We start from the raw sequence: 25,463 nt of genomic DNA on the forward strand, positions 1-25,463 counted from the left end.
GTATGTCTCAGGTCCAGGCGATCTGACACACCATATTTCCCCATATGAGCCTGTGGGCCTTCTTTGAAGGGTTTTAGAGGCTGGATGGCCATCTTCTGGAGGAGGGGTTGCTTTTATTGTGTCTTCCTGAATAGCAGAACCGGGTTGAACAGAATGGCCAACTCTGTATGATTCTAAGAAACTGTGGCATTCATTGCTATTTATCTGATCCTGAGCAGCTGGGGGTGGCAGGCAGTGGTGGTTTTGCTGCATTAACCTGTTCATCCTCAAACAGAAAGGAAGTCCAGTGAGCCAGATTTGCTTGACCAATTCAGAAGTCTTGTTGGATTTTGCACACTACAGCACTCGGGTGTGAAATTGTGATGATGGCTCCATCTGCCTCCATCCCTGCATCCCAATGGAAATCCCCCCACCCATGTTTTATTTAGAGCGATTGGCTGTTGTTGTTGTTGTTGTTATTTTGGAGCATGGTTGATTTCTTTCCTACAACTCAGTTCTCCAAATTCTAGGTGGCATGTGTTTTGATGAAGACAAGAGAAAAGTAGTTTGAGGATGTCGCTTTAAGGGGGAAGAAAGTTCTTGCTTAGTTCCAGCAAAGGAGCAAAATGAGGGCATGGTTTTCCCCAAATGAAAATTCCATCCCTGCAAGATGAATTTTTCCTCCAGTCCTCAAATTTCTAACATTGCAGTAACCTAAACTTCAGCTGAGCATTTAAAAAAGAGGCAGGCAAAGATGCCAAGGGAATGCAAACACAGCAAAAATAAGAGTTCTTGGTGTGAACTATTTTCAATGTCTCGCTCTTTGTAGTGCTTGAAATTTGGGGGAAATGTTATTAAGTGGAGCAGAATTCTTATTTGGGGGCATTGCCCTGCTCATTTCTCTCCTTGTAGATACACCCCTGCTTAGCTCCAGTATCATCGTCCCCATTTAAAACTGGCACACACTGAAATACTATGGCTAAAAAGAGCATAGGACGAAACCCAGCACAAATCAGAGGTCTCTGTACTTGGTGAGAAGGTTCCCATGCCAGCTGTGCCAGGCATATCATTAAGGAGCATGGAGTGGCCATCTCAGCTGGCAGAGGATGGGAAGCAGCGGAGGAGTATTGAGTGGGCAGAGCTGGGCATGTCAATCCCTTGAGTTAACTTGCAGCATTCAGGTTCAATGGAAGGATACTGTCCTGTTGCGTGTGCTGGTTCCATTGCCTATTGGGGATACTTTTCATACTTAAAAGAGTGAGGATCCAGTGATGGCTTTCATCTTAAGCAGGAAAATGCCTTAGGCCATCCTTGATGGACAAGCAAGACTTGGGGAGCAAGGAAAATTTGCAGTTGCTGGGCCAGCCAACAAAAAGACCTCTGTATGTTCCCATTTGGTACACAAATTATGCTTTTCATTTTTAATTTAATTAGTCATAGTGCAATCCTGCCTTTCCTCCAGACAACTTAAGGTGTTTTGCGTGATTATTTTTTTATGTTATCCTCATAACAGCCCTGTGCTGTAGGTCAGGTTGAGAGAGAGAAAGAGACTAGCAGTTCTCACTTTATTTTCACTTTATGTTGCCTGAAAAATAACCACTGCATTCCTTTCATTTCCCAATCCTGGGCCTTTCTGACTTCTCTTCCCACCTTGTGCAGTAAAGTAAACCCAGCCGGCAGAAGAGGAATTTGAAACTTGAAAGCCACCTCAAACCTAGGGTCACTTTAGTCCCAGCTTGCTTCTTGTCAGCGCTTGGAAAAGTGACTTTTTCCTGGGCCACGGCTGCTAGAATCCACTAGCCAGCCATGGGGAAGCAAAAGAACCCACAGAGGTCAAAATAAGAGCTTGGAAAAGTGATTTTTCTGGATCACAACTGTCCGAATCCATCAGCCAGTCATTGAGAAGTAAGCTAGCGAGTGAGCCATGGAGGCCAAAAGCAGATATTGGAAAAAATATGTTTTTGGATCACAACTGCCAGTATCCACCAACCAGCCATGGCGAAGCAAGAAGGTGGGATGAGCTTTACGTGAAAAAATTACTTCTCTGAACTACAATTTCCAGAGCCCTCCAGCCAACCATGAGTTTTTTGGCAGTTTGTTGTTGTGTGCCTTCAAGTTGTTTCCGACTTGCGGTAGGGCAAATTTGTCAAGGGGTTTTCTCAGCAAGATTGCTTCAGTGGAGGTTTGCCATTGCCTTCCCCTGAGGCTGAGAGCGTGTGGCTTGTCCAAGGCCACCCAATGAACTCTGGTTTCCAGCGTCGTAGTTCAGTACTCCAACCACTGCATCACCTGGGTCATTCTGACCCTGAAAAATCCCCAAAAATCACTTTTTTCAGACTGTGCTTTTGACCTACAAGACACTGTGCTCTCTTTCTTCCCCTTCCCTTGCCTCCCACTCAAGCCTCTCATGTCAAGCATTGTGAAAATGCAGAAAGGCTGTCCAAAATGGAGCCAATAAGTCGTGAAATGCTACAAAGCAACTGGACTGCTTTCCTCCCATCTTCGGGGCAAGTTTGGCCATTTTGGATATCAATTTACACAGCCAGGGATTAGAAGGTTAGAGCTTAGAAGCATTACCATTCCAAGCCGGTTCCAATAACGTAAAAGTCTCGCGCAGAATTAATGTATAGAAACTGACAACCCACGTTCCAGTTTTGTTTTTTTTTAAACGGCCGCTTTTCGGGCCTCTCTGCTAAAATCCCATCTTCTCATTTATTTAAAAAAAGAAATCAGTAAAAAAAAATAAATCTCAAAGTTTTCATTAATCTCTCGTGACAAAATTTAGAGCTGCGAAACTGGCAGTTGTTTCAGCTTTTAGGACTACATTAGCTGGCGTATTAAACAAAATGTGTCACTCTCCCAGTATCTTCTGCGAGAAGCTAAATCAATTTTCTGAGCCGTATCCACGCACCACTTTATCTAAAAGCATCTGAATTATCATTTACAGCTAAGATGCTTTATTAGCAGCTGGCGTAGAAATTGCTCTATGAAAAAAAATTGTGTGTCACGTTATAGTAATTTTTAAATTGGTGTTAATCCAACATCGTAAAATGTATCTCTTTTTTAAAAAAAATACCCTTTTTTCATAATTGGCATTTTGGCTTAATGAGATGTTATCTCTCTCTTTTTTATCCCCTGAAGCCTACTCTGCAATGGCAAAGAAAAGTAAATAATATAATATTATTTGTGGGTCCAATATATAATTGTGAGCATATTTACTGAGCTAGATATATGCCCTGCTTTAATGAAAGGTTTAAAGTGGTTAACTTTTCTTGAGTTAAAGCCAAAATTTGGGGGAAACACCCAGAATGTGCTCCTCTTTGAAGGAGGAATTCAAATGGGACATATTACCTAAATATTTTGATTGAATGGAAACGAGCATATGCCTGTTAGGCTTGGGTTGTGTTGAATTGACAGCAATGAAGCCTCTTGTTGTTGTGTGCCTTCAAGTCATTTCCAACTCATAGTGTCCCTAAGGCAAACTCATCACAGGGTTTTCTTGGCAAGATTTGTTCAGAGGGGGTTTACCATTACCTTCCTCTGTGGCAGAGAGAGTATAAGTTCCCCAATGGAGTTCTGTGCTGAGCAGGGGATTCAAACCCTGCTCTCCCAGGTTCCTAAATCCAACACTCAAAGCACTACACCACAGTCATCTCTGCAGTACAACGCTTGTATGTGTGTGTTTTTTCAAGTCAACTGTTGCCTTTTGGTAACTCCATAGGGTTTACATAGCAAGACTAAGGGGCGAAACTGACAGCACCGAAGGGGTGGCTTGAAGCCTCCCCTGAGAAAGCTGAATTGGGGTGCGGCGTGCCGCAAGCCCAATCTATGTTTCTGCCAGTGCAAAAAGAAGGGCAAATTGCAGCTGCTTTTTGCACCAACAAAAGCCGGCTTTTCTCGCCCTGCCACAGCTTTACGGTGCTGCTGCAGCCTCTAAACGCCATGGCACCAGCGTACCCCAAAGCTAGCCTGTACATGTGCAACCGGGCAGCGTGCAGACGACCTCTGAGCAGCTTCAGTCAGTTTCACCCCTAAGAGGTGGTTTGGCCAATTCCTTCCTCTGAAATGTAGCCTATAGCACCTGGTATCCATCAGTGGTCTTCCATCCAAGTACAGTGGACCCTTGTTGTACGCTGGGGTTTGGTTCCAAGATCCCCCGTGTATAACAAAATCCGTGTATGTTCAAGTCTCATTAAATATAATGGCAGAGCAAAATGGTGTCCCTTATAAAAAATGGAAAATCAAGGTTTGATATTTGAAATTTATACTTTTTTGAACATTTTCAAACCGTGCATGCTTCAATCAGTGTATAACAAATCCATGTATAAGACGGGCTGACTGTACTAATCAGGGCTGACATTGCTTGCATTCCAGGATCAGATGGGACCATGCCACAATTCACAGCATAAGCAAATGCATCTCAGTTTGACTGATTAACCTGTTGGGTTGTATCCAAGCTCAATTATCAGACTTAAGTTTCATTGAAATCAATGCTACATAGCATTCAATGATACTTAAATCCTACAACTGGAGTTTGAATTCAACAGAGTGTTCCTATATTTTGGCTCATCTTGGTGTGACATCTGCATTTTATTCAGCATCTACTTGATACCCAAATCCCACCTATCCTTCCACTTCCTGCCCCTTTCGTTTGCAGTTGTGTCAAAAACAGATATATACGTATATTTTGGTCTTCCCTTTTTGGTGTAGGTTCAAGAGGAGAGGAGATCGCAGAGGAGGACCCGCAGATCGACATCGCTACTGTTCAGGACATGCTAAGCAGCCACCATTACAAATCCTTCAAAGTCAGCATGATCCACCGGCTACGCTTCACAACAGACATTCAATTAGGTAAATCAGTTAGACTTCTTAACCCAAAAAAGAAGGACATATACCCTTCCCTCCTACTTTCTCCCCTAGTTTGGGCTGTCTCAGTATATAAACTATAGTATGGCATGCTTGGTCATAGGACAGTCAACATGGTTCCCTCCAGCTGTCTGGGACTGCAGTTCCCATTTGCCATACCAACACGACATGCTAGGAGTTGTGGTTCAAAACAGTTGGAAAGCACCAAGTTGTCCTCTGTGAAGTCAAGTACATTATACATACCCAAAACAGTTGACACAAGCAGCACTAAATTGATAGACTTTCTACATAGAAGTGTATTGTGAAAATTGCTTCCAATTTTCACACATTCACATCAACAGTTAATTGTTTTCGCTTTCCTGTACAAATTTGTATCTATTCACCCTCCCTGTGCTGAAAATGCACAGGCATGCAAATCCATACAAAGCAGACATCAGCCACATAATGCACATTTCTGCGGATTTCCACAGATACGCCACTAAAAATCGTGAAAACAGAAGCCTTTTTCTGTGGAGTTTAAGGAGGGTTTTTTGAGGGAGGGGGTTAAGGTCAAAAAGCCTGAACTCTTGCCAAATTGTATTCTAGTTGATTGGAATGGGGAGTATTTTAACCATGTAGACTAGCTCTTGGTCTTATTGAAGGAGGAGTGCATCCACTGCTCATTTGTACTTTGGCTTCACTTTGGGTGGGGCAATATGGGGAGGGGGAGGAAATGCATGTATTGTGTATGTGCCTTCAAGTCACCTGTTGACATATGGAGACCCCATGAATTTCATAGGGTTTTCTTAGGCAAGGAAGACTCGGAAGTGGTTTTGTCAGTTCCTTCCTCTGAAATACCACCTATACTGAGCAGAATGTTTGATGCAAAGGGATCTTGTAGCACCTTTGAGACAAACTGAAAGAGAGAAGTAGGAAGCCCGGGTTTTTGTAGACTTGACCCTTCTTCCTCAGATGCCTAGGATGGAGGGAAAGTCCAAAGACAGACCTATATAAACAGGCTGTTTATGAGAAACTTTGTGGATGTGGAGGTGAGGTGATACGTTTTGTTTTAATAATGGTTGTTAAGGGGTCAAAGGCAGAGGAAGGATGTTGCCTAAAGCCAAGGTGAGTAAACAACCATATGAATGAGTATTGGTGATATGATAGCACTGTTTAAATATTTGAAGGGATGTCATATTGAGGAGGGGGCAAGCTTGTTTTCTGCTGCTCCAGAGACTAGGACCCGGAGCAATGCATGCAAGCTGCAGGAAAAGAGATTCCACTCAACATTAGGAGGAACTTCCTGACAGTAAGAGCTGTTCGACAGTGGAACACACTCTCTTAATGGAGAATGGAGTCTCCTTCCTTAGAGGTCTTTAAACAGAGGCTGAATGGCCATCTGTCGGGGATTGCTTTGATTGTGATGTCCTGCATGGCAGGGGGTTGGACTGGATGGCCCTTTCAGTCTCTTCCAATTCTATGATTCTATGGGATGTTGTTTGGGAGCCAAAAAGAAAATGTGATGAACTGGCCAAGAAAGCCCACATGAACTAGTGTTCTAATGTGTGTAGTATTCCAGGAAACTATTATCTCTGTTAAACCGACTATTGATGGAGTGCACTTTGTGGATACATTCCAATTCTGCCATTGGAAATTCTGCTTTCCAATCTTTCTTTGTAGTTTTTTCTGTTCAAGGACCGCTGTTCTGCTGTTTTTAAAATTTCGATTATTTTAGTTCCGTGACAAAATTTTATTTCAACAAGGCTGTTGAAAGCACCATGAAAAAACGAGAAGGGTTCCAATTGACATTCAATCTGGATTTTGTTGTTTTTGTTGTGTGCCTTCAAGTCATTTCCAATTTATGGCGACCCTATGGTGAACCTATCACTGGATTTTCTTGGCAAGATTTGTTCAGAGGTTCGCCATTGCCTTCCCCTGAGATGGAGAGTGTGTGGCTCACTTAAGGCCACCCACTGGGTGGCCTTAAGTGAGCCACACACTCTCCATCTCAGGGGAAGGCAATGGCCGAGATGAGAATCGAACCTTGGTCTCCAGAGTCACAATCCAACACACTCAAACCACTACTACATGCAACATTTAATCCAGTTGCCCAGATGCTGAGCTGTTGAACCCAGCAGAATTTTATTGTTTTTAAATAGAGAGTACACAGACAGCCCTTGTGAAACCCTTACTCAAGCTTAACCATCACTCTTTCGGTCATGAGTGTGTGCCCCGTTCCAAAGCAAGGCAGGATATTTATTCCCCAGAAAGTGAACATCCATTCGGAGGCTCTCTTTCTTTCTTTTTCTTCCCTCCCCTGATCCTCTTTTTGTTTTTTGTGTTTGTTTTTTATTGCACTGTCTTGTTAAGGGAGGATTTATAAGCTGGCGCTGACGGAGGGCAGCGTTCTGCGTGTTTGCTGCTCTTGAGCAAACTATCTGCGGGTGATAGTTTCCTTCCAGGGAAGTTTGACTCACTTGTATCTGGAAGCTGTCAGAAATAAGAGCTTGAAAAGGTCGTGACAGATCACTAAAGATAAATGGAGAAGGAGAAGAGCCTGTTCCAAGGAAACAAATGGCTTTGACTCTTTTCACAGCAAAGGGACAAACCTTGCTGAGTTGGAAATGGAGGGGCCATCTCCCATCTTATCTCTCCCCACCACCACCCTCCCAAAATCGTTGAATTTTCCTGAATGATAGCTTTCAAATCCATTCTTAAGGTGACTTTGGCTACATCCACACTGCAGAAATAATCCAGGATCACACCACTTTAACTGCCATGGCTCAATGTTAGGGAATTCTAGGATTTGTAGTTTGTTGTGGCCCCAGAGGCTCTTGTGACAGAGAAGGCTTACATGTCTCACAGAACTACAATTCCCAGAATTTCATAGCATTGAGCCACAGCAGTTAGTAGCATCAACCTGGATTATTTCTGCAGCGTGGATGCAGCCAATGTGAAATAAAACCCATTGTGGATCAGTTCCGAGTTGTGTATACACACGCACATATGTACCAGTTTGTTGATATCCAGGAATATGTCTAGAAGAGGGCAACCAAAACGTTAAAGGGCTTGGAAACCAAACTGTTTGAGACATGGTTGAGGGAGCTGGATATGTTTGGAGGGTGAGATTGAGAGGGGATGTGATATCCATCTTCAAATATCTGAAGTTCATACAGTAGATGGAGGAACTTTGGTTTCTGCTGCTTCAGAGGCTAGGACCCACACCAGTGGATTCATATTTCAAGAGAAGACATTTTGATTAAACCTCAGGAAAGGATATCCTCATGGATATGGAATAGGCTATCTCAGCAGATGGTGGATTTTCCTTCATTGGAGGTTTTTGTAGATGTTAGATGGCCATGGTTTCTCTATGGATTCCTTTACTAACAAGCTGGACTGGAAGATCATTGGGATCCCTTGTGCTCCACAGTTCTATGATTAATATTGTTCATATTGCTGTGTGCATGCACTTTGCAGTCCACATAGTAGTAGTAGCAGTAATAACAGTACAGGTCCCTGCCCCAGGGAGCACATAAACTCATTTTAGACCATAGGGAAGATAGCGCAGGAATAAGAGAGAGAGAGAGATGGACAGTAGCACGCAATGAATGGAATGGAAACAAATCCAGTTAAACATTCCTGGGACTTAGTTTCACTCGAAGAGGATTATTGAAGGGCTGAGAAAAGTAGGTTTTCAAGAGAGAGGTGGAGGTGAAGAAGAAAGCAGTGTGACATCCATGTTCCGGAAGAGAGGAATATAGGCTATAAGGGAAGCAGAAGGGAATGAAACATAGAATCCTAGAGTTGGAAGAAACCCCAAGGGTCATCCAATCCAACCCCCCTGTGCCACGCAAGAACACACAATTCAAGCCCTCCCAATAGATCCAGCCTCCATTTGAAAACCTCCACAGAAGGAGACTGTACTACACTCCAAGGCAGCATATTCCACTGTCATCAGCTATTATTGTCAGGAGACCTTTAAGGGAATAGAACATATTGAGGCTGAAGTCCTCTATATGGTTACCCAAGGCATTTGACTGCCTGAAGCAGAGAAGCAAATGGCACCTTCTTTTCCAAATTTAGGCTAGAAAGAACTGGCCCAGGAGGCAGAAAAATCCCATAACAGTTTCTCTCTCCTTTCTTGGGAGAAAAAAAAATACAATAAGTATAAAATAAAACACAAATGAATGAGATTGCTAACAACTTAATGCCTTTTCATTTTTATTCGGTCCAAAACCTACTGCCCAGTGGCAGAATTGGTCCTTGCTGCCCTGTGTATTTGGAAATTCCTGAGAATCCCAAGCCTGGATGCAAAACAAAATTAGAAGTCTGGTATCGGGAAAGATGGAGCAGCGTGGTGACAGCTGGAAACATGGGAGAAGATACATGTGAGCTTTGCGCATGCATGGATATACTCACATTCCACCTTTGTGATGGGGTGATAAAAATATTTTAAAATTTGCCTCGTTAAAAAGTACAAATTATTAAAGAATTACAATTTTTGTAATTATATATAATTTTTATAATTATATATATGCACCAGCCTATCCCAAGTTGGATCCTTCCAGATATTTAGAAGTACAACCCCCATCATCCCTAATCATTCACTCACTGGTGGGTCTCACCTAAGTTGTGAGTCCCCATGTGTGAAGAAACCCAGGTCGGTAGAAGGCTCCCCAGATTTTATTGAGGTATGATGCCCAGCAAACCCAACTATTGAGATATGATCCCACCTAATCTGTGGTTGGCAATGATGGAGTTTGTAGTGCCCCAGGTTCCCCATGTTTACTATAAACCAAGCCCACCCCTGTCCAACTGAAACAGCTTCCCATCACTTCCTTGCTCATTTCCTGTCTACTATCCCATTCCTCTGCCATTTATCCCATCTCGAATTTGGGATGGTAACTTCTGTGGGGCAGGTAATGGTTTTTGTATGGTCTGCAGAATGGCACAACGGTGATGATGTCAGGTTTGCACAGATGTAGTTATGGTGACCCCATGAATTTCATAGGGTATTTTTAGGCAAGGAATACTTGGGGAGGGGGGAGGACTGGGAGACCCAAATTGATAAAATAACATGAGTATGAACATTGTACAACTCAGTACAGCAAATTCCAGAAAAGAGCGTGGCGGTGGTATGAGAGAGTAAGGACCACATTGACAAAGGATGCGGTCCTGCAGATAGGCGCATGAGCGAGCAGGTGCGAGCGATGCGGCGATAGGGTTATAATAGATGGGAGTCTACCACAACAATTTGCAGATAAAAATAATAGGAAGTTTAAAGTGCATTCTACATGATAAAAGAAAGATGAAATTGGCTGGGAGAGGGGAGCCTGCTCTACCCGCAATGCTTCCGACCGGCTCTGCCTTTGTGCGTGTGTGTGTGTGTGTGTGTATGTGCGTGTGTGTGTGTGTGAAGTAGCCTCCGTAGGAAAAGATTGATGCAACGAGAAGTGACCTTGGCTTGGAGCAGGAGTTGGTGATGTATGTATGAGCATCTCTCGGCTAAATGGACCCAGATTTGTAGTGCTAATATACATGGAAGCCCAGAACCAGACTCAGGATGGCAATAAATCAACAGCCACTTTGGGTGTCATTTCTGGTTTATATTCCACTATTGTTCTATCACTTTAATTCATGTCACTATCATCTGTTCATCTGGAACAGTTTTATATAATTTTCCAGTGGAGTTACCTGACAAATCCTATCAAATTAACACGGGTGCATTAACAATATTGACTCCGCTGTGCGGATTCTGGGGAGTAGCACCTGAAATGAAATGTATTTTTGTTTCCTTTCTTTAAAGCAAAGAAAAGGCCCCAGGGAGTATTTCTATTTGTTTTTAATCTATTGAAGATGCAGTGTATGTGCGCGCATGTGTGTGTGTGTGTGTATGGTGGGGATGGGGGGATAATCTGTTTTATTTTCATTATAAAGGATTTCTGCATTTTCCTTGGGCACTACCACCCCTTTTGGGTTGCTGCCGAGCCAAAATAATAATAATTTTTTAAAGTAAAGTTTTTTATGTCAAGGCAACAGCTGCTGGTAATATTTTCACTGGGGAGATATGTAGATTTTGGACAACTAATGATTGGGCTGCCTAGAGTGAAATGTTCTAATAAAGCAGCTCTCTCTCTTGCTCTCTCCTGATGGAGAATCCGGCTTTCTCATATTATTTCCACTCTCCTAGCATCCTTTTTTTAGGGCGCTTGACACTTGTGCGTAATTGAAATATGGTATCTCCGATGGGAGGGGTCGGGCACAGGGGCTGACAAATTGCGCAGCGTGATTAATTGAAACGTGCAGCTTTTGCTAGCAAGGCTGCTTCAGGCTCCCTTGCAGTGGTCAGGTTCCAAATGAGGGTTATGCTACACTGGGCGCCAGCAGAGCCAAGGTTAACACAACACACTCACCGATCGCCTCTTTGTCCTGTCTTTGGTTTCCTCAAAGAGTTGGCTGTCAGGAAGAACTCAGGTTCTTCATTGTGTGTTGTCTGTGCCTCAGACCAATGGGTCTCTGTGCAGGAGCAAAGCGCATTTGTGTGAGGACACAGATGACCAGTGATGTAGTCAAGTCTTTTATGTCAAGTCTCAAGTCTGTACCTTCAGGTCTCAAGTCGACTATGGACGCCCAGGCCTCTGGAGCCCTAAAATCGGCCCTATGACGGCACTTTTGGCTGTCTGTATCGGACCTATGTAACTTTATCTTAGCAGTGGCTACGTGCCAGTACTGCAACCAGTATTGTAGCCACAAGGTTGTGAGTTCGATCCCAGGGCTCTAGAGTTGACTCAGCCTTGCATCCTTCCATAGGACACTAAAATGAATACTTAGCTTGTTGGGGGCAATTAGCTTATGAATTGTAAACTGCTTAGAGACTACTGAGTTCTGTATGAAGCAATATAGAAATGTAAATGCTATTGTTATTTACAAATCCGTACCTGTTTTGGAAAAGTGCAACAAATCCATGTTAGTGAATTGCAGAGAGGTACCTCTCAGCACTTGAAAGGGCTTTGGCACTTTCTACCTAGTGTCCAGATACACATCAGGAAGCGCCCTGATGCACATCAGTGTTTCTTGTGCATCGGGCTGTGACACGCCAGTCACTCCACTGACTTCCATCATGCTACGGATGCCTGTATGTTGTCATGATACAAATTACAATGAATATATAGTTTGCAAAATCAGTTTTGGGCACACGTAAGGCCATTTACAAAGACCTAGGTCTTTGTAAATAGAATGGCAGTGATTATCTTTAAAGTAGCTTATGCTCCCTGCTTCAGTACCAAGACTTCTGGGTCTTCAGTCTTCATAGATCTTTTTATTTACAATAATTAATGTATAAATCAGTTACATTTATATCTTGTCTTTCCTCCAGTGAGCACTGGATGGTTTACATGGATTGCTTTGACAAACATGCTCCTCACAACAACCCTGCGAGGTGCATCAGTTTGAAGGAGAGAGACCATGCAGTCAGTTTCTTGGTTCAATGAGGGCTTCAGTCTGAATCTCCCAAATCCCAACCCAGTCTACCAAAATGACTATACCCCCCTGGTTCTCTTACCAGATAGCTGTCCCTTCTCACATTCAGAGTCGATGTTGTTTTATATAATTGATTTAAGCATCATTTATGTAATGTAACTTCCACTTCTGCAGAGCAGAAGGCAAAAGGTATTGAGTCTTACTAGCATTTAGAAACAGCGTAAGTTCCTACGCCGGATTATTTTCATATCAGTCCATGTCAGGAATATTTGATGTGTTTTATTTATTTTGATACAACAATATTCTCAACAGTTTCCATCTCATTTTGTGGTGTTGCGACATATTTATCCCCCGTATCTCAAAAATCACCTCTCCCTCTATAAGTTTCAAAGGGCCCTGAAATCTGAAAATGGATGACCTCAAGAGAGAGGGCTTTCTCAGTGGTGGCACCCACAATTTGGAATGTACCCCCAAGAGACATCTTACCTTTTCCCTGTTGTTCCTTGTTTTTCCTTGGACAACAAAAACCTATTTAATTTCAATAGGTTGCTTTTCCCCAACTGCTGTTGTTTCTGACCTTTTGAATGCTGATTTTAGACTGTTGTCTTTATGCAGTTTGTAACTGTGGGTTTATTGTTCTGCAGAATCCTATTTCGTTCACCTCCTTTATTCTTTGCAATTCAGAAACAGGGCATAAATACCAAGGAATGATAAAGGGAATTACAATTTCTCCCCTTTTAAACAGTTTTTTAAGAGCAATATTCATAGTCTTCTCTTTCAGTTTATTGTTGGTGGAACAATGAACCTGGCGCTTGCTCACCTGTAGGCATGAGGCTATGGATCAGGTCTATTCCGCACTAGGAAATAATGTATTTTCAGAGGAAGCCTCGTCCATCAAAACCCACTAGCCTTGCCAGAAGACTCTGGTATTTTTTTATACCTTTCTAGGGTTTCATTTTGGATTACATTTGGCAGAGAAGGTGACTGGAAGGCTCTGTGCCTTTGTTACTGTTGTTTTAACTCCTTTCTTTCCATTTTTTAAAGAGCAAAAAATGATTTCCGAACGTTCTCTTCTTTCCAAAGCAATGGGAAAGGATCTCTCAAACAAAGAAACAGCCTCCCTGCGTGTTGTTTTTAAATACTCCTTATTCCTTTTGCCTATTTCAGCATGACCTTCACCTATAACTCATGACCTAAAAATGTAATTACTTTTAAGTCTTCCCCGCACAGCTGCCACTATGAAAAAGTATATAGAGAGGTTTGGTCACTCATGTCAGAGGAGAAACCTTGTAATTGTAAGTTAAGCAATGAGATGCTGTCCCTTTCTGCTCCGCACAGCAAGGTTGTCGCTTTGGAGGAGAGCGGCAGGGAGAAAGAAAACCATCATAGAATTTGTTATAAATTACTAAGCCTCTCTCAGGGTGGATTAACTTCTTAGTTGGTTCCTTTTGGTATCTCGGATGAATGGAGTGGCATTCGGGTTTCTTTCTTTTCCTCCTTTTCCTTTGGTTTTTCGTTTCTTTGTCTTTTTCTCACCAACGATAGTCAAAGTGATGCTCGTACTGGAACCATCGATATATTTTATTTACTCATTCAGTTTGTATGCTGCCTTTCTCCCTCCAAAGAACCCAAGGTGGCATACAAAAATTGAAAATAATGGCTGAACTGTTACATTGCTGTTGCTATGTGCTGTTAAGTCATTTCCACTTATGGTGACACTAAGGCAAACTCATCACAAGATTTTCTTGGCAAGATTTGCTCAGAGGGAGTGTGCCTTGTCCTTCTGAGGCTGAGAGAATGTGACTTGTCCAAGGTCACCCAATGAGTTTCCATGACTGAATGGGGATTTGAATGAGGGACCTCCAGCGTGATCAGATGTGATAACCACAAGGCACTGCAAAATGAGGGTGTTGAACCATGCATATAAAGAAGGAGACCAAGAAGGAGACCAAGTCTACTGAGAAGTAGACCAAGGAGTAGACCAAGTCTACTTTCACACAGTCTCAAAGACGCTGCAAGATCCTTTTGCATACTAATATTCCAGACTAACATGGATACGTCTTAGATGTTTAACCTGCTTATTCAAAACCTCCTTTATTTCCTTCCCTTTGACTTCCTCAGGTATTTCAGGAGACAAGGTGGAGGTGGATCCCGTAACAAATCAGAAAGCCAGCACTAAGTTCTGGATTAAACAGAAGCCAATCTCAATTGATGCTGAACTCCTCTGCACTTGTGACCTGGTGGAAGAAAAAAGCCCGAGTAAGTAACCTTCCTTTCTTTCATATATCCCCACGCCACTTTTCTTCATGAACCCCTTCCGCTCATAACATCTTCTACTAGAAGCCAAACACCATATATACTGTATATATATCAGTATATACTGACCTCAATTTCTTAATAATAGCTGAACCCTGCTTGCCAAAAGCCAGTTCATAATGTGTCTGGAAAATGTGCAGGGCTTGTACTACGGTGAGTCTTCACAAGCGGCAGATTGAACAGTTGCACTTGTTAGTTGGTGGCACTGAAAGGGTGGTTTGCAAGAGCCGCTTTATGTCATGTATTCCTAGTGTGGTCATTGCCACTGTTTCATCCCACTGTTTATCTCATAGTATATCTGCTGCCAACAGGCTGAACTGGGACTGTGGTCAAGTGTAGAGAAGCATCCCAATCAAACCTGAGCATCCAAAAAGCCATACCCATGCCAAAACAGAACAGCTAAACTCCCAGCTATATGAAACGTTAAGCACATCACTTGAAGTTTTTTGTACCTTGTTTTTATTTTAAACACCAGCTGCCAGGGGAGCTGTTCAGAGTAAAGACACACCAGGGGACAAAGAGGTTAATGTTTTCCATACCACACAAAGAAATAGCTACTCCAAGCTGATGTCTAGCTTGGGTGGGTTTCAGAAAGCTGAAGTTACATTTTGCTTTGTTCTGGGGACTTGATCCAAGCAATTAATACTTGACGGTCTCACTAGAGGAAATACATTAGGATTGTCACTTGATTATGACCGAGGAGAAACCAGATTTGGGATGATGGTCATGACGATGATGACGACAACGACATCGACGACTTGCCTTGTTGATGGTCAAGAACTCTAATTGGTAATTCCAGTAGACTGTGTAACCAATAATAATAACAACAACAACAACAACACAGCAAAAACAGTTCATCGTTCTCTTACAAATAATAGTAACAATAATAACAACAGAAACAGAAACAATGACTAGTAATAACAACCTCAGTACTTAATAATAATTAATAAGAGTTCTTGTTCTGGCATATATATAAGTCTCTTTTGACATCCATATTGCTAGCCAAGTGCAGACCTGGGAGTGCTCTCATTCAAATCAACCCTAAATTTTTGCTCTCTGAATTTACTTTCCCTGTTGCAGCTCCCTGAACTTTGGAATTAGCCTGGGAGAAGCAGAGAGGCTAAAACTATGTGGCTCTCTTGCTCTTAATGACAGTGAATGTGTTCCCCTTGCAGAAAGGCAAAGGGTGTACTTTTCAGATCCCTTGGACATTAGATGTCAAGGATTTCTGTCCAGACCAATAGTGCCTTGGATCCAAGGAGGGAAATTTGTGTGTCTTGGAAGATTCCAAATGGAGATGAATGCATCCAGTTTTAAAGATGGTGTAATACTTAACATTTTTCACCCAGACTGTTTGGCTTAATATCTCCCCTGTTGGATGATACTACTTAGCATTGTCCCATCATGCATTGCAGGAAGTTTATGGCAGAACTCGTTCTCGCACCCCATTCTGGGGCTCTTCTCTTTTGAACTTTGAAGAGAAGGAAGGAACACTCATATTTGGGCGCATGAAGGAATGACGCTTTCTTCGTGGCCCTGCGATCTTATCAGCAAAGTGATATATGTTTGTAGCAGAGTTTACATCAAAAATTATTCCTGGGGCTTCCTTGAAATGAATTATGGCAAAGGGAACGAGGCTGAGTGGGAGATAAGGGTTTCTGAGTTCTGCAATATATTTTGTTTCCCTGTTTTTATCTCTTGTAACACAACCATCCTCCATCTAGTCTTTTCTGAGGTGTGCCGGAACGTGTCACAAACAGATGGTTGTGCAGTTCCGCTGCGCAAATTCGTCTTTTGCTCTTTTGTTAAAAAAGAAAAGGAAAACAGATTTGTTCCCTCAAAGGCTTTAACTTGTGAATCCCAGCAACACACAAGAATTGCCTTCAAAGGGCAAATTGCAAATGTGGGTGTCTGTATAGAAATGAAATTGTGTTAAACTGAGTCAAATCATTGCTCCATCTAGTATAGTCTTCTTCAACCTGCCCCTACCAAGTGCCCTCTGGATGCATTAATTTTGGATGGATTCTATCTTAATTCTGTTGGTGAATAATCATTGATGGATTATGTCTCCATGATCCCCTTGTCCATATAATGGGAGTTGTGATCCAACACAGCCGGAGAGGCTCTGGTTGGGGAAGGTTGACTTGCTCTGGGCTGGATGCTGCTGTCCAATATATTTTTCAAATTGTGTCAAAGCCAAGGATTTTAGGGCCTTTAGGAATGCCAAGTACAGTATATGTGAGCCATCACATAGGGAAAGCTCCTCTTTTTCTACTGTCATGATTATTGAAGAGTAGGATTGACTGAAAACTGGAGGGGGCTCTTGTACCTTTACTGGTTGTGTAGCTTTTCACACAACCAGGTAGCAAGCAACGCCTGCTGACATTCCCTTTTCTGCAAACCCATTAAAGGTACAAGAGCCCTCTCCAGTTTTCTCTCGAGTCATATTGAATACACATCCAGAAAGTGGAGAATGCGAGGATTGAAGGATGTTCTGAGGTTGAAAATTAAAGAATGCTAAGAGGGAACATATTATGTGTTTATGTGCCTTCAAGTTGCCTGTTGACTTATGACGACAATATGAATTTCATAGGGTTTTCTTAGGTGAGGACTGCTCAGAAGTGGTTTGCCACTTCCTTCTTGTGAAATATAGCCTACAGCACCTAGTATTCTTTGCTGGTCCCGTCATCCAAGTACTAACCAGGCCTAACCTTGCTTAGTTTCCAGGAACAAACAGTATCTGCTGCCTTCATACCATTTAGGCCCTAAGGAACATAGGAGTATATAAAATTATTAATGGTTTAGAAAGAGTGGTCAAAGAGTGCAGCCAACACTGTAACTCAGGGCCACCCAGTGAAAATTGTCAGCGCACAGTTAATTGTTTGAAAGTCACATTCTTTTGACGGTGAGATGGGCTTGGATGCCATTCCAAACTCTCCTTGCCTTTTCCCACTACATTTCACAGCCCTATAGTTCTGTTTTATTTATCCTTTTTCCCACTTAACAATCTGGACAATCTCCTGGAAGGGGTTTTGACCTGGTTTTCTGGCTTGCCGTTTGCTTTACCCTTCAGTGAGATACTTAACGGCAGTTCTTCAGAGAGATCTCTCTAAACCTTCCTTGCAAACTCAGTATGAAGAAAGTTTTAACACGGTTCCGCTGGAGTCATTTCTGCCTCTAATTAGTCTTTTTTCACTGTTCAGGAACGGCTGAGAATTTGTACTAGGCTGGCTTAAGCACCGGCGCTTTATTTCCCAAATAAATCCAGCTGCTTGAACTCTGGGAGAAGTGCTAATGGGCCCTCCTTGTAAAACCCCAACCCCATTAGAAACTTGCAAACACCATATCTATAAAGTGCTTGTTTAAATCAGCCACCATCTGATTATCACAAAAGATTTTGCAGGTTTTGAATCTTGAGGGGAAGCGTCCTGTCGTTAAGAAGGGAGATTTAAGCCTTAATAAAGGAGCTGCCATTTTTATAGCCCAAAAAAGAGCCCTGTATCTCAATTAAGCGTACGTAATATAAAGTCTTAAGGAAGCAACGTAATAACCTTAATACGATTATGTCCTCTGGCAATAGTGTAATTTAAAGGAAATCTGATTCCCTTAATGTCTCTTTACATTGTTTGAGAAGAAGATGGGCTGGGAGACAGTTGCCCGTCTTAGAAAAAGAACCCCATGGGTAGGACATGACCGGCAGCCCCTCAGTTGGCGTCATTCCTATGATAGATCGGAGCGATCAGATTAGCCCAGTGTCTGCAGTGTTGGTCATGCATTTGGGTGAACTGTTTTTGCTGTCAGCCCTCCCCAACATTATTTCCCTTTCATGAACCTGAAGATCCGGCGTGGTCTGTTTCTGCTCAGATCGAGAATGCCGTAAGAACATAAATGAAACCATTAAAACAACCTGGCATCAGATCAAACATCTGTCTAGGTCAGTGGTGGGAAGCGTGTGGCCCTCCAGATGTTGAGACGTCCAATTCCTCAAAGAGCATGAATGTGGGGAGTTGTTATCTAGAAGATCTGCAGGGCTAGATGTTCCTCACCTGTGGCCTAAACCCAGCATCTGGCTTCCCGCAGTGAATGTAGGTAGCCATGGCTGCTGTTTTCCCCCCTCCAAAGTCCAGTGTTCAGATCACTGTCCCTAAACATGGTGGTTCCATATAGCCTGCACTGATAAGTCCTCCATTTTTCTGTCTGCTTCCCTGTTGTTGCTGTGTGCCTCCAAGACATTTCTCACTTACAGTGACCTTAAGGCAAACCTGCCACAGGGGTTTCTTGGCAACATTTGTTCCTAGAGATTTGCCATTGCCTTCCTCTTGGGTTGAGAGAGTGTAATTTGTCCAAGGTCACCAGTGGGTTGCCATGGCCAAGGCAGAAGTCAAACATGGTCTCCTGGGATCCTAGTCCAACACTCAAATCAGTAGACCACATGGGTTCTGATCCCTGTTAGATCTATCTAAACTAGTATGCATCCTCACATCTTTTGGATATGAACTGACTGTGTTTATTACAAATGATATAAAAAACAATGCCAGGATTACAAGTGATGCACAGTATGGGTTTTGCTTATGGTGGCCAAGTCCTTGTGAGCTCCAATAACTGTCTTCAGTGATCCTTTGCAAGGAAGGTGACTTTTGAACTACAACTCCCAGAATCCCCTTAGCCATGCCAGTAGTCTTCTCCAGTTCTGGTTCTTTGGGACCTTACAGGTTGAGGGCTCTTCATCTTTTAGCTGCCAGTCCACTTGATCACAGCAGAGGGGGAAATGTCATACCATCAGCTTTGGCGGAGATACCAGTTCTGCTGTTTTGGGCTCTTATCTTCCCCAGTGGTTTCTGTTCCAAGCTGACTATGTACTAAATACCTTTAAGAATCAATATCAGAGTTTGAGATTATTTTTCTTCTCCTCTTTCCGTCACTTTTTGAGTCTTGTCTAACAGACAGTTAGCATGGAGGCAGTCTTGTTCATTTGTGTAGACTGGTTATCCAACTTCGTGCTCTTTGAACATTATAAAAGATCCATGAGAATTCTTCATCATACCTTCATCCCCAGGTCCTTCCTCATTACAGTTCGCCCTTCCCTCTTGCATTCCTCCCAAACTGCTTTCTTGGATAGCTTCAAAACTATCTGTCAGCCTGGGGGACCCCACACAGTAGGGTGACTACTGACTTCTGACATGGTTGACAAACTCCCAGCTTGGTAGCAAAGATTAAGAAGAAAACCAGCATGCTAACCGTTTTCCTCCCTATGGTCCATGAATCCATTTTTTTGTAACTTGGAACACTATCTCGTGAATTAAATCCTTACTATTTAAAAGGAAAGCAGTCGTTTTTTTTGTTAAGACTATGGTAGAATCGGTTGTCTTGGCTAAACAAGTTACCTTCAACTCTCCCATTGCCCTTCTTTCCTCAGTGGGCAACCTAAGTCGGTGGCTCCGAGCGGGTAATTTAATTGCCAGCATTGCGGCTTGCGGGTTTTGCAGATTTCCTTTCAATTCCCATTCCATTGTTGTGCTGGGGCTTAACAGAATGTTAACCTGGTAATAGGCACAGGGCCTCCCCATTATATGTCTTGCTATCGAGCGGTTCTGCATGACTAGTTAAGGAAGATGGCAAGAAGATTAATGAAAGCTGCCTAATGCAGAAGGGGGGGTGGCAGGCGAGCAGGTACTTCGGCAAGACTTCCAGAGAGGGCATATTAGAACTGAGCCAGTGTGCTAGGCTTTTTTTTTTTCCCTTCTGTACCCCTCCTCCTTTTTCTTTATCCCCCCAACCTTTGAACTCACCTCACTGTCAAGACCTGCCAGGAGAGCGGACATTTTGATTGATGTCCCTACACGAGTCAGTCTTCCTTCCCGTTGAATTCGGCATTGGCACGAAAATAGCTTTCTGCCGCAATGAATTCGGACTGGCTTGTAAGTGATAGCCAAATTAACACTCCACAGATGCCCTCCTTTGTGTGGATGTTTGTAGTTTCAAGGGGCAGATTTTTGAAGCCCAAAACATTTGGACTTTTAGAGCTAAAGGTCTTTGACTATGTCTGGATTGTACACTTCGGGTATAGTATGAGTCAAATCAGATCATGTTAGAACACAACTTTGAAAGTCACCAAGATGGTTTGAACATACCTGATTCTTTGTTTATCTCAAGAATCACTTCCTTCTGTACAAAGTTGCTTGAGTCTTGAGGTCCATACCAAGGAGACTTGGTCCAAGTTCCCCTCCTCTTAGAGGAATGGCAGATAGGACTCAGAATGCAGCCTTTCCTATTACAATAGTCAGAATTGAGGGTGTTGTCCCATTGGAAATCCACTTAGTCTTATCAGTATTTGGCATCTAAGACTTTTCTGTTTCATTTAGCTTTTTGAGCTGCCACGTCCTTAATAACAAACAAGAACTTACTTCTGCTTTTCTCTCCCGCTCAGGATGACTGAATTATTCTGCAGTTAATTGTAAAATGATCATATTTTGCATTTTGTTTTTTCCTTCTTTCTTTGTTGTTATTTGTTGCCATATCTTTTTTGGATTATAGTTTGACTAGTGGTATAGGAAGGCAGGACTATACGTGTCAGAAATAAAATAAATATTCATTCATTTCCATTTATTACAGCAACTAGCCAACATAATAGGTTAAAACTGGATTTCTTCCATGATAGAGTTTAAGGTGATATATTTGGGATTCCCATACTGTCTTCTATCCAGGTACTGATCAGACCTGGATGCGCTTCCCTTGTGGATGGGGGTGGCAACATTTGCCTTTGGACCACATTGCTGATGTGGTGGTGAAATTTAAAGCAGGCCTGAGGAACTGTCAACTCACCAGATGTTTTGTCTTAAAGGTCTCACAGTCCCTTGCCATTGACCATATTGGGAGGGGAGCTAATGGGAGTTGTAAGCCAAAACCCATCAATTGCTCGGCCGTGAAGCTCATTGGGTGTCTGTGGTCCACTTCTTGGCCTAACCCACCTCCACAATTAGGATGAAAAGGGAAGTTGTGTACATCACCAGGAAATTCATGGGAGACTGCAGTAGGGTTGAAATGTAAATACGATTAATAATACTCGAGGAAACAGGATCTCCTCCACTCTGTTCGGTGTTTAGACATGCACTTCAACATGCATGATGTGAATAAAAGAACAGGCCTCTCAGAATGCATGTACGCTCCCTGTACTGTTGCCAGACACCAGAGCTGTGTTAAGGGATTAGCAGCTGTGTAACGGCCCAACTGCTAAAGAGCGAACATTTGTAACATCAGCATCTTAGCAGGGATTCCCAGTAGTCTGTGCTCCCTCCACAGGACTTGACCATTTCAACTTAATCCTCCTAAATGTGTCACCATGGTATTCCACCATTGTGCTCTTCAAAAGATTTGATCACGGAAGAGGGAAGATGTAAGCGCTATTCAGGCGTTCTTTAAAAAGGATTAATATCAAGACACAAAGATAGGAGTGTGTGGCCCTGGACATCTAGATCTATTCAATCTTGAACTGTGGGCACGTCCTTCATTTTGGGGAGTGGAAATTTCCCAGCAGTCTAAAAAAAGAAGCCTTCCTCCAGCCACCCATAGCTGTGTTCTTTGCATCAAATGACAACTCTGGGTTTAGAAGATGCAACCACCCTCCTGTCCGTACCCCTCCAAAGAAATTCACCTCAATTTATTAGATGCTGGAGTGGACAGAACTGTTTCACTTTCAATAACGTACTTGTATATAGGCATTTCTTTTTCACCACATGTTCATTCTGTCCCGTTTCCATATTTGTTTGTAGTTTTCACAGTGGCTGTGGGAATATACCTGTGAATTTACACATGGAGTTTAGTACACCATTTTCCTGGTGATGCACTGGGTCCTAGCATGTGTCTTTTTGTGTTCTTTTTTTCCAATACATGCATTGGAAAATAGCAGGAAAAATTCACAGGTGTGCAAAAACCACAGTTTATTCACCTTCCGGTTCTCTTATTTGGGAAGTGCAAATCGGGTTGGTTCAAATCTTCCCCCTGATAAATGCTTCCATTCCAAAACTGCCTTTCTGCATCTATGCAGAGTGCTTGAGCACCACCGGGAAGAGACCATTCATTGCCTCCTCTCTTTAACAAATATGTTTTGTAGCCCTATTAAAAGCGGGGCTCCATCTATCCTGTCAAAAGCAGCTCACTGGGTCTTTCTTCCCCCCTCCCAAGTTTAATTACACTATCCAATTAAAACTCCTTTGCTGCGTTTGGATTCTCTTCTCCTTGGGCTTGAGTGGATATGACATTTACAAGGCTCGGCTCTCAAGCAGACAATGGCGTGATTGATGAGGTGCAGACGCTGGGAAGGAGCCTATCGCAACTGTGGAAAGGCTGCTTAGCGCAATTTGATTTATTTATCATCTCTTCCAAAAAGGGGAGGGAGGTCTTGCAAAGAATGGGGGCAGCCTAGAAAGGACCAAGAGCCATGGGTATTTGGGCAGGAGAGGCCACTGTCTCCATTTCCATCCCTCCAATGGAAAAGTAGCTTCTCATTTGGGGTATCCGTGGTGCTTATCATTGGAGGCTGACCGTGGGATCAGCCCTTCTGGGTTAAAGAGTCTGATTTTCAGGTTGGGTGTCAAGTCCTGGGTTCTAATCCCAGGTACTTTTGTGCTCTGGGGAACAGGAGGGCTGATCTTAGCTTCATGTGGTAAACCACTGATGGAAAATGTCAAAGGGAATACAGATCAGTCTCCGGAAAATGGCTATTTAAATCACAAGTTTTGGCTGTGACTGAGTAAAGTAACAAATGACATCCACACAAAAGGACAAAAATCAGCTAAAAAGGTAAAACAGATTGGATCCTAGGATAATCCAAAGCATTATGCTTGTCATTTTCCTTTTTAATGGAATGAAGTAGGGCTTTAAAAGAGATGTGAATTTTCTGAGAACAGCAGATCCTCTCGGCATTTTATTTTAAAGAGTGCTAGATTCTCTTGACCTTTGCCTCTGTCTGGGGAAAAGTGGTCCAAACAGTAGATAAGAGGATTGTGAAGTCTTGTTTCTCCAGCTTTAAATTAAGGATGGCAAGAATGTTAAAAAATGTTTGGAAGATGGTAAAAAAAATGTGTTTCTCAGTTTTTGGGAAAACCTGGAGTGGATAATCCTAGATTGATGAAAACCTCCACGGTTCCTTATTCTGTGCAAAATTGGGGTGTGAATTTTTTTGTGCAAAACAAAAACAAAAAACCCCAGTATATTTTGTGTAGGGAACAGTGTGTTTTCTATGCTGAAAAAGCTGTTTTCTGCACAAACAAAACACAAGGGAAATTTGTTATCACACCCTCTTGGTTTCACCCTAAACTTTAAATGAGCTATCCAAAGTGATGGATCTATCTGGAGGGGGTTAGAGTTCGACATCTTGGGTGGCACCTTAAGGTCACCAACAACAGCAAATGTTGCACAGGGCTGTTGTTGTTTTGCCCCATTCTTTTTCTTTTTACACAGTATATAGCGGTAAAAAAAGAGAGAAAGCGGAAAGAACTGTTGCACAGGGTAAGTCCCAGACTGCAAATAGTATTAGGAAATTCTGGAATGGCCCATTCCGAATTCTGAAATGGCCAAGTAGGGAATCGGACACTGGTCTCTGGAACCACAATCCAATGCTAGACCCTGCTACACCACACTGGCCCTCTATAAGCTGCTACCTGGTTTTGTTTTCCTCTGAAGATGCCATGGATTGAACTAGACTCTTCTTTAGGCATGTGTCTTCTGTTGTTCTTATCTGCTAGCCAGCAGCCCAGTGGTGCTACAAATCCTCACCTGGCCTGGTTGCAATTGCACCTTATCCACCCATATGGTCCTTTGCTTCCCTCTCCAGCTTCATAGAGGGAATTTCATTCAGCAAACAGCAGCTCTGTACAAAACTGTAGCTGCACCTGCAGCAATTCATGTTACCTTTAATAAGCTGAGAGTTCCCCTTAATATCAGGAATCCCTTTTCCTTCCATCTCACAATTGCTCAGATCCTGGTAGAACATCTGGCCAAATTCCCCAGCCTCATCTCAGTCCGTTAAAACCATCTCCCTGCTTTCCCTCCCTGAGAAACGGAGCATCTCTTCTCATTAATTCTGTTTTCAGTGTTTTAAATAAATCAACAAGGTTGAGAAATGTAGCTTTTACGTGCATGGAGACAGATATATAGGTGGCTGTTCTGTTTCTGTTTAACTCTTTCTGATTCTCAGGGAGGGTTGAACAACAGATCAAGGTCCTTTTTAAAGTTTACAGTGGTGAAATTTTCTGTTTTGTGTGAAACCACAACGTGGTTCTTAGACACATGCGGACTGCTTGGCAGGATCAAACCATAATCTGCCTTCTTACTTCTAAGCAGCTCCCAGACAATTGCATTAGAAAAGCAGGCACGTAGGCACCATTATTTTGTCCCTAGGCTTGATAAGATACACTGCTACATTCTATGGAGGCTTCATTTAAGTCTCATAATCCACAGCTCTTGATGAGATCTGTTCTCTGTAGAAAAATCACATTCTTTTATAAAGAGATGGCTTTTTGTGAGCAGTAATATGAAGGCTCCAGTTTTTGGATCCACAGGTTCCTGACAAGAAGCATTCACTGAAATAAATACACCACAGAAAATGAAATGGCCCTGCAGTCAGGATCTATCTGGTCTTTGAAACTCACTGCCACTTGATAGGCAAAGAATTTGTAGGGTCAAAAGAAGACCTCAGAAATGGCTGTGGGAAGATCTCAAGGCATATATATACTCCATTGCATTTCTCTGCTCTTCACTCTGGCCACAGTGAGTGGGTCTTCAGTAGGTTCAGCCGTTGAGTTTTCATTCCATTTTGAAAGATACTTTTAAATACCTTGAGGTTT

General features: G+C 42.6%; 1 protein-coding gene across 3 annotated transcripts in view; it reads left to right on the forward strand.

Moving 5' to 3' along the window:
• MAPKAP1 (MAPK associated protein 1) overlaps window positions 1-25,463 on the forward strand; it is a 136,429-nt gene that overhangs the window by 100,835 nt on the left and 10,131 nt on the right. For 2 of the 3 annotated variants that reach the window (XM_042479765.1, XM_042479764.1), the window contains 2 exons: window positions 4,690-4,830; window positions 14,425-14,562. In XM_042479765.1, the coding sequence (XP_042335699.1) occupies window positions 4,690-4,830; window positions 14,425-14,562 (279 nt within the window). Of the gene's footprint in view, window positions 1-4,683; window positions 4,831-14,424; window positions 14,563-25,463 lie in introns of all 3 variants that reach the window. The other variant, XM_042479763.1, reaches the window with a different exon arrangement.

The sequence above is a fragment of the Sceloporus undulatus genome, chromosome 7, assembly GCF_019175285.1.
Source record: "Sceloporus undulatus isolate JIND9_A2432 ecotype Alabama chromosome 7, SceUnd_v1.1, whole genome shotgun sequence".
Classification (NCBI taxonomy): Eukaryota; Metazoa; Chordata; class Lepidosauria; order Squamata; family Phrynosomatidae; genus Sceloporus; species Sceloporus undulatus.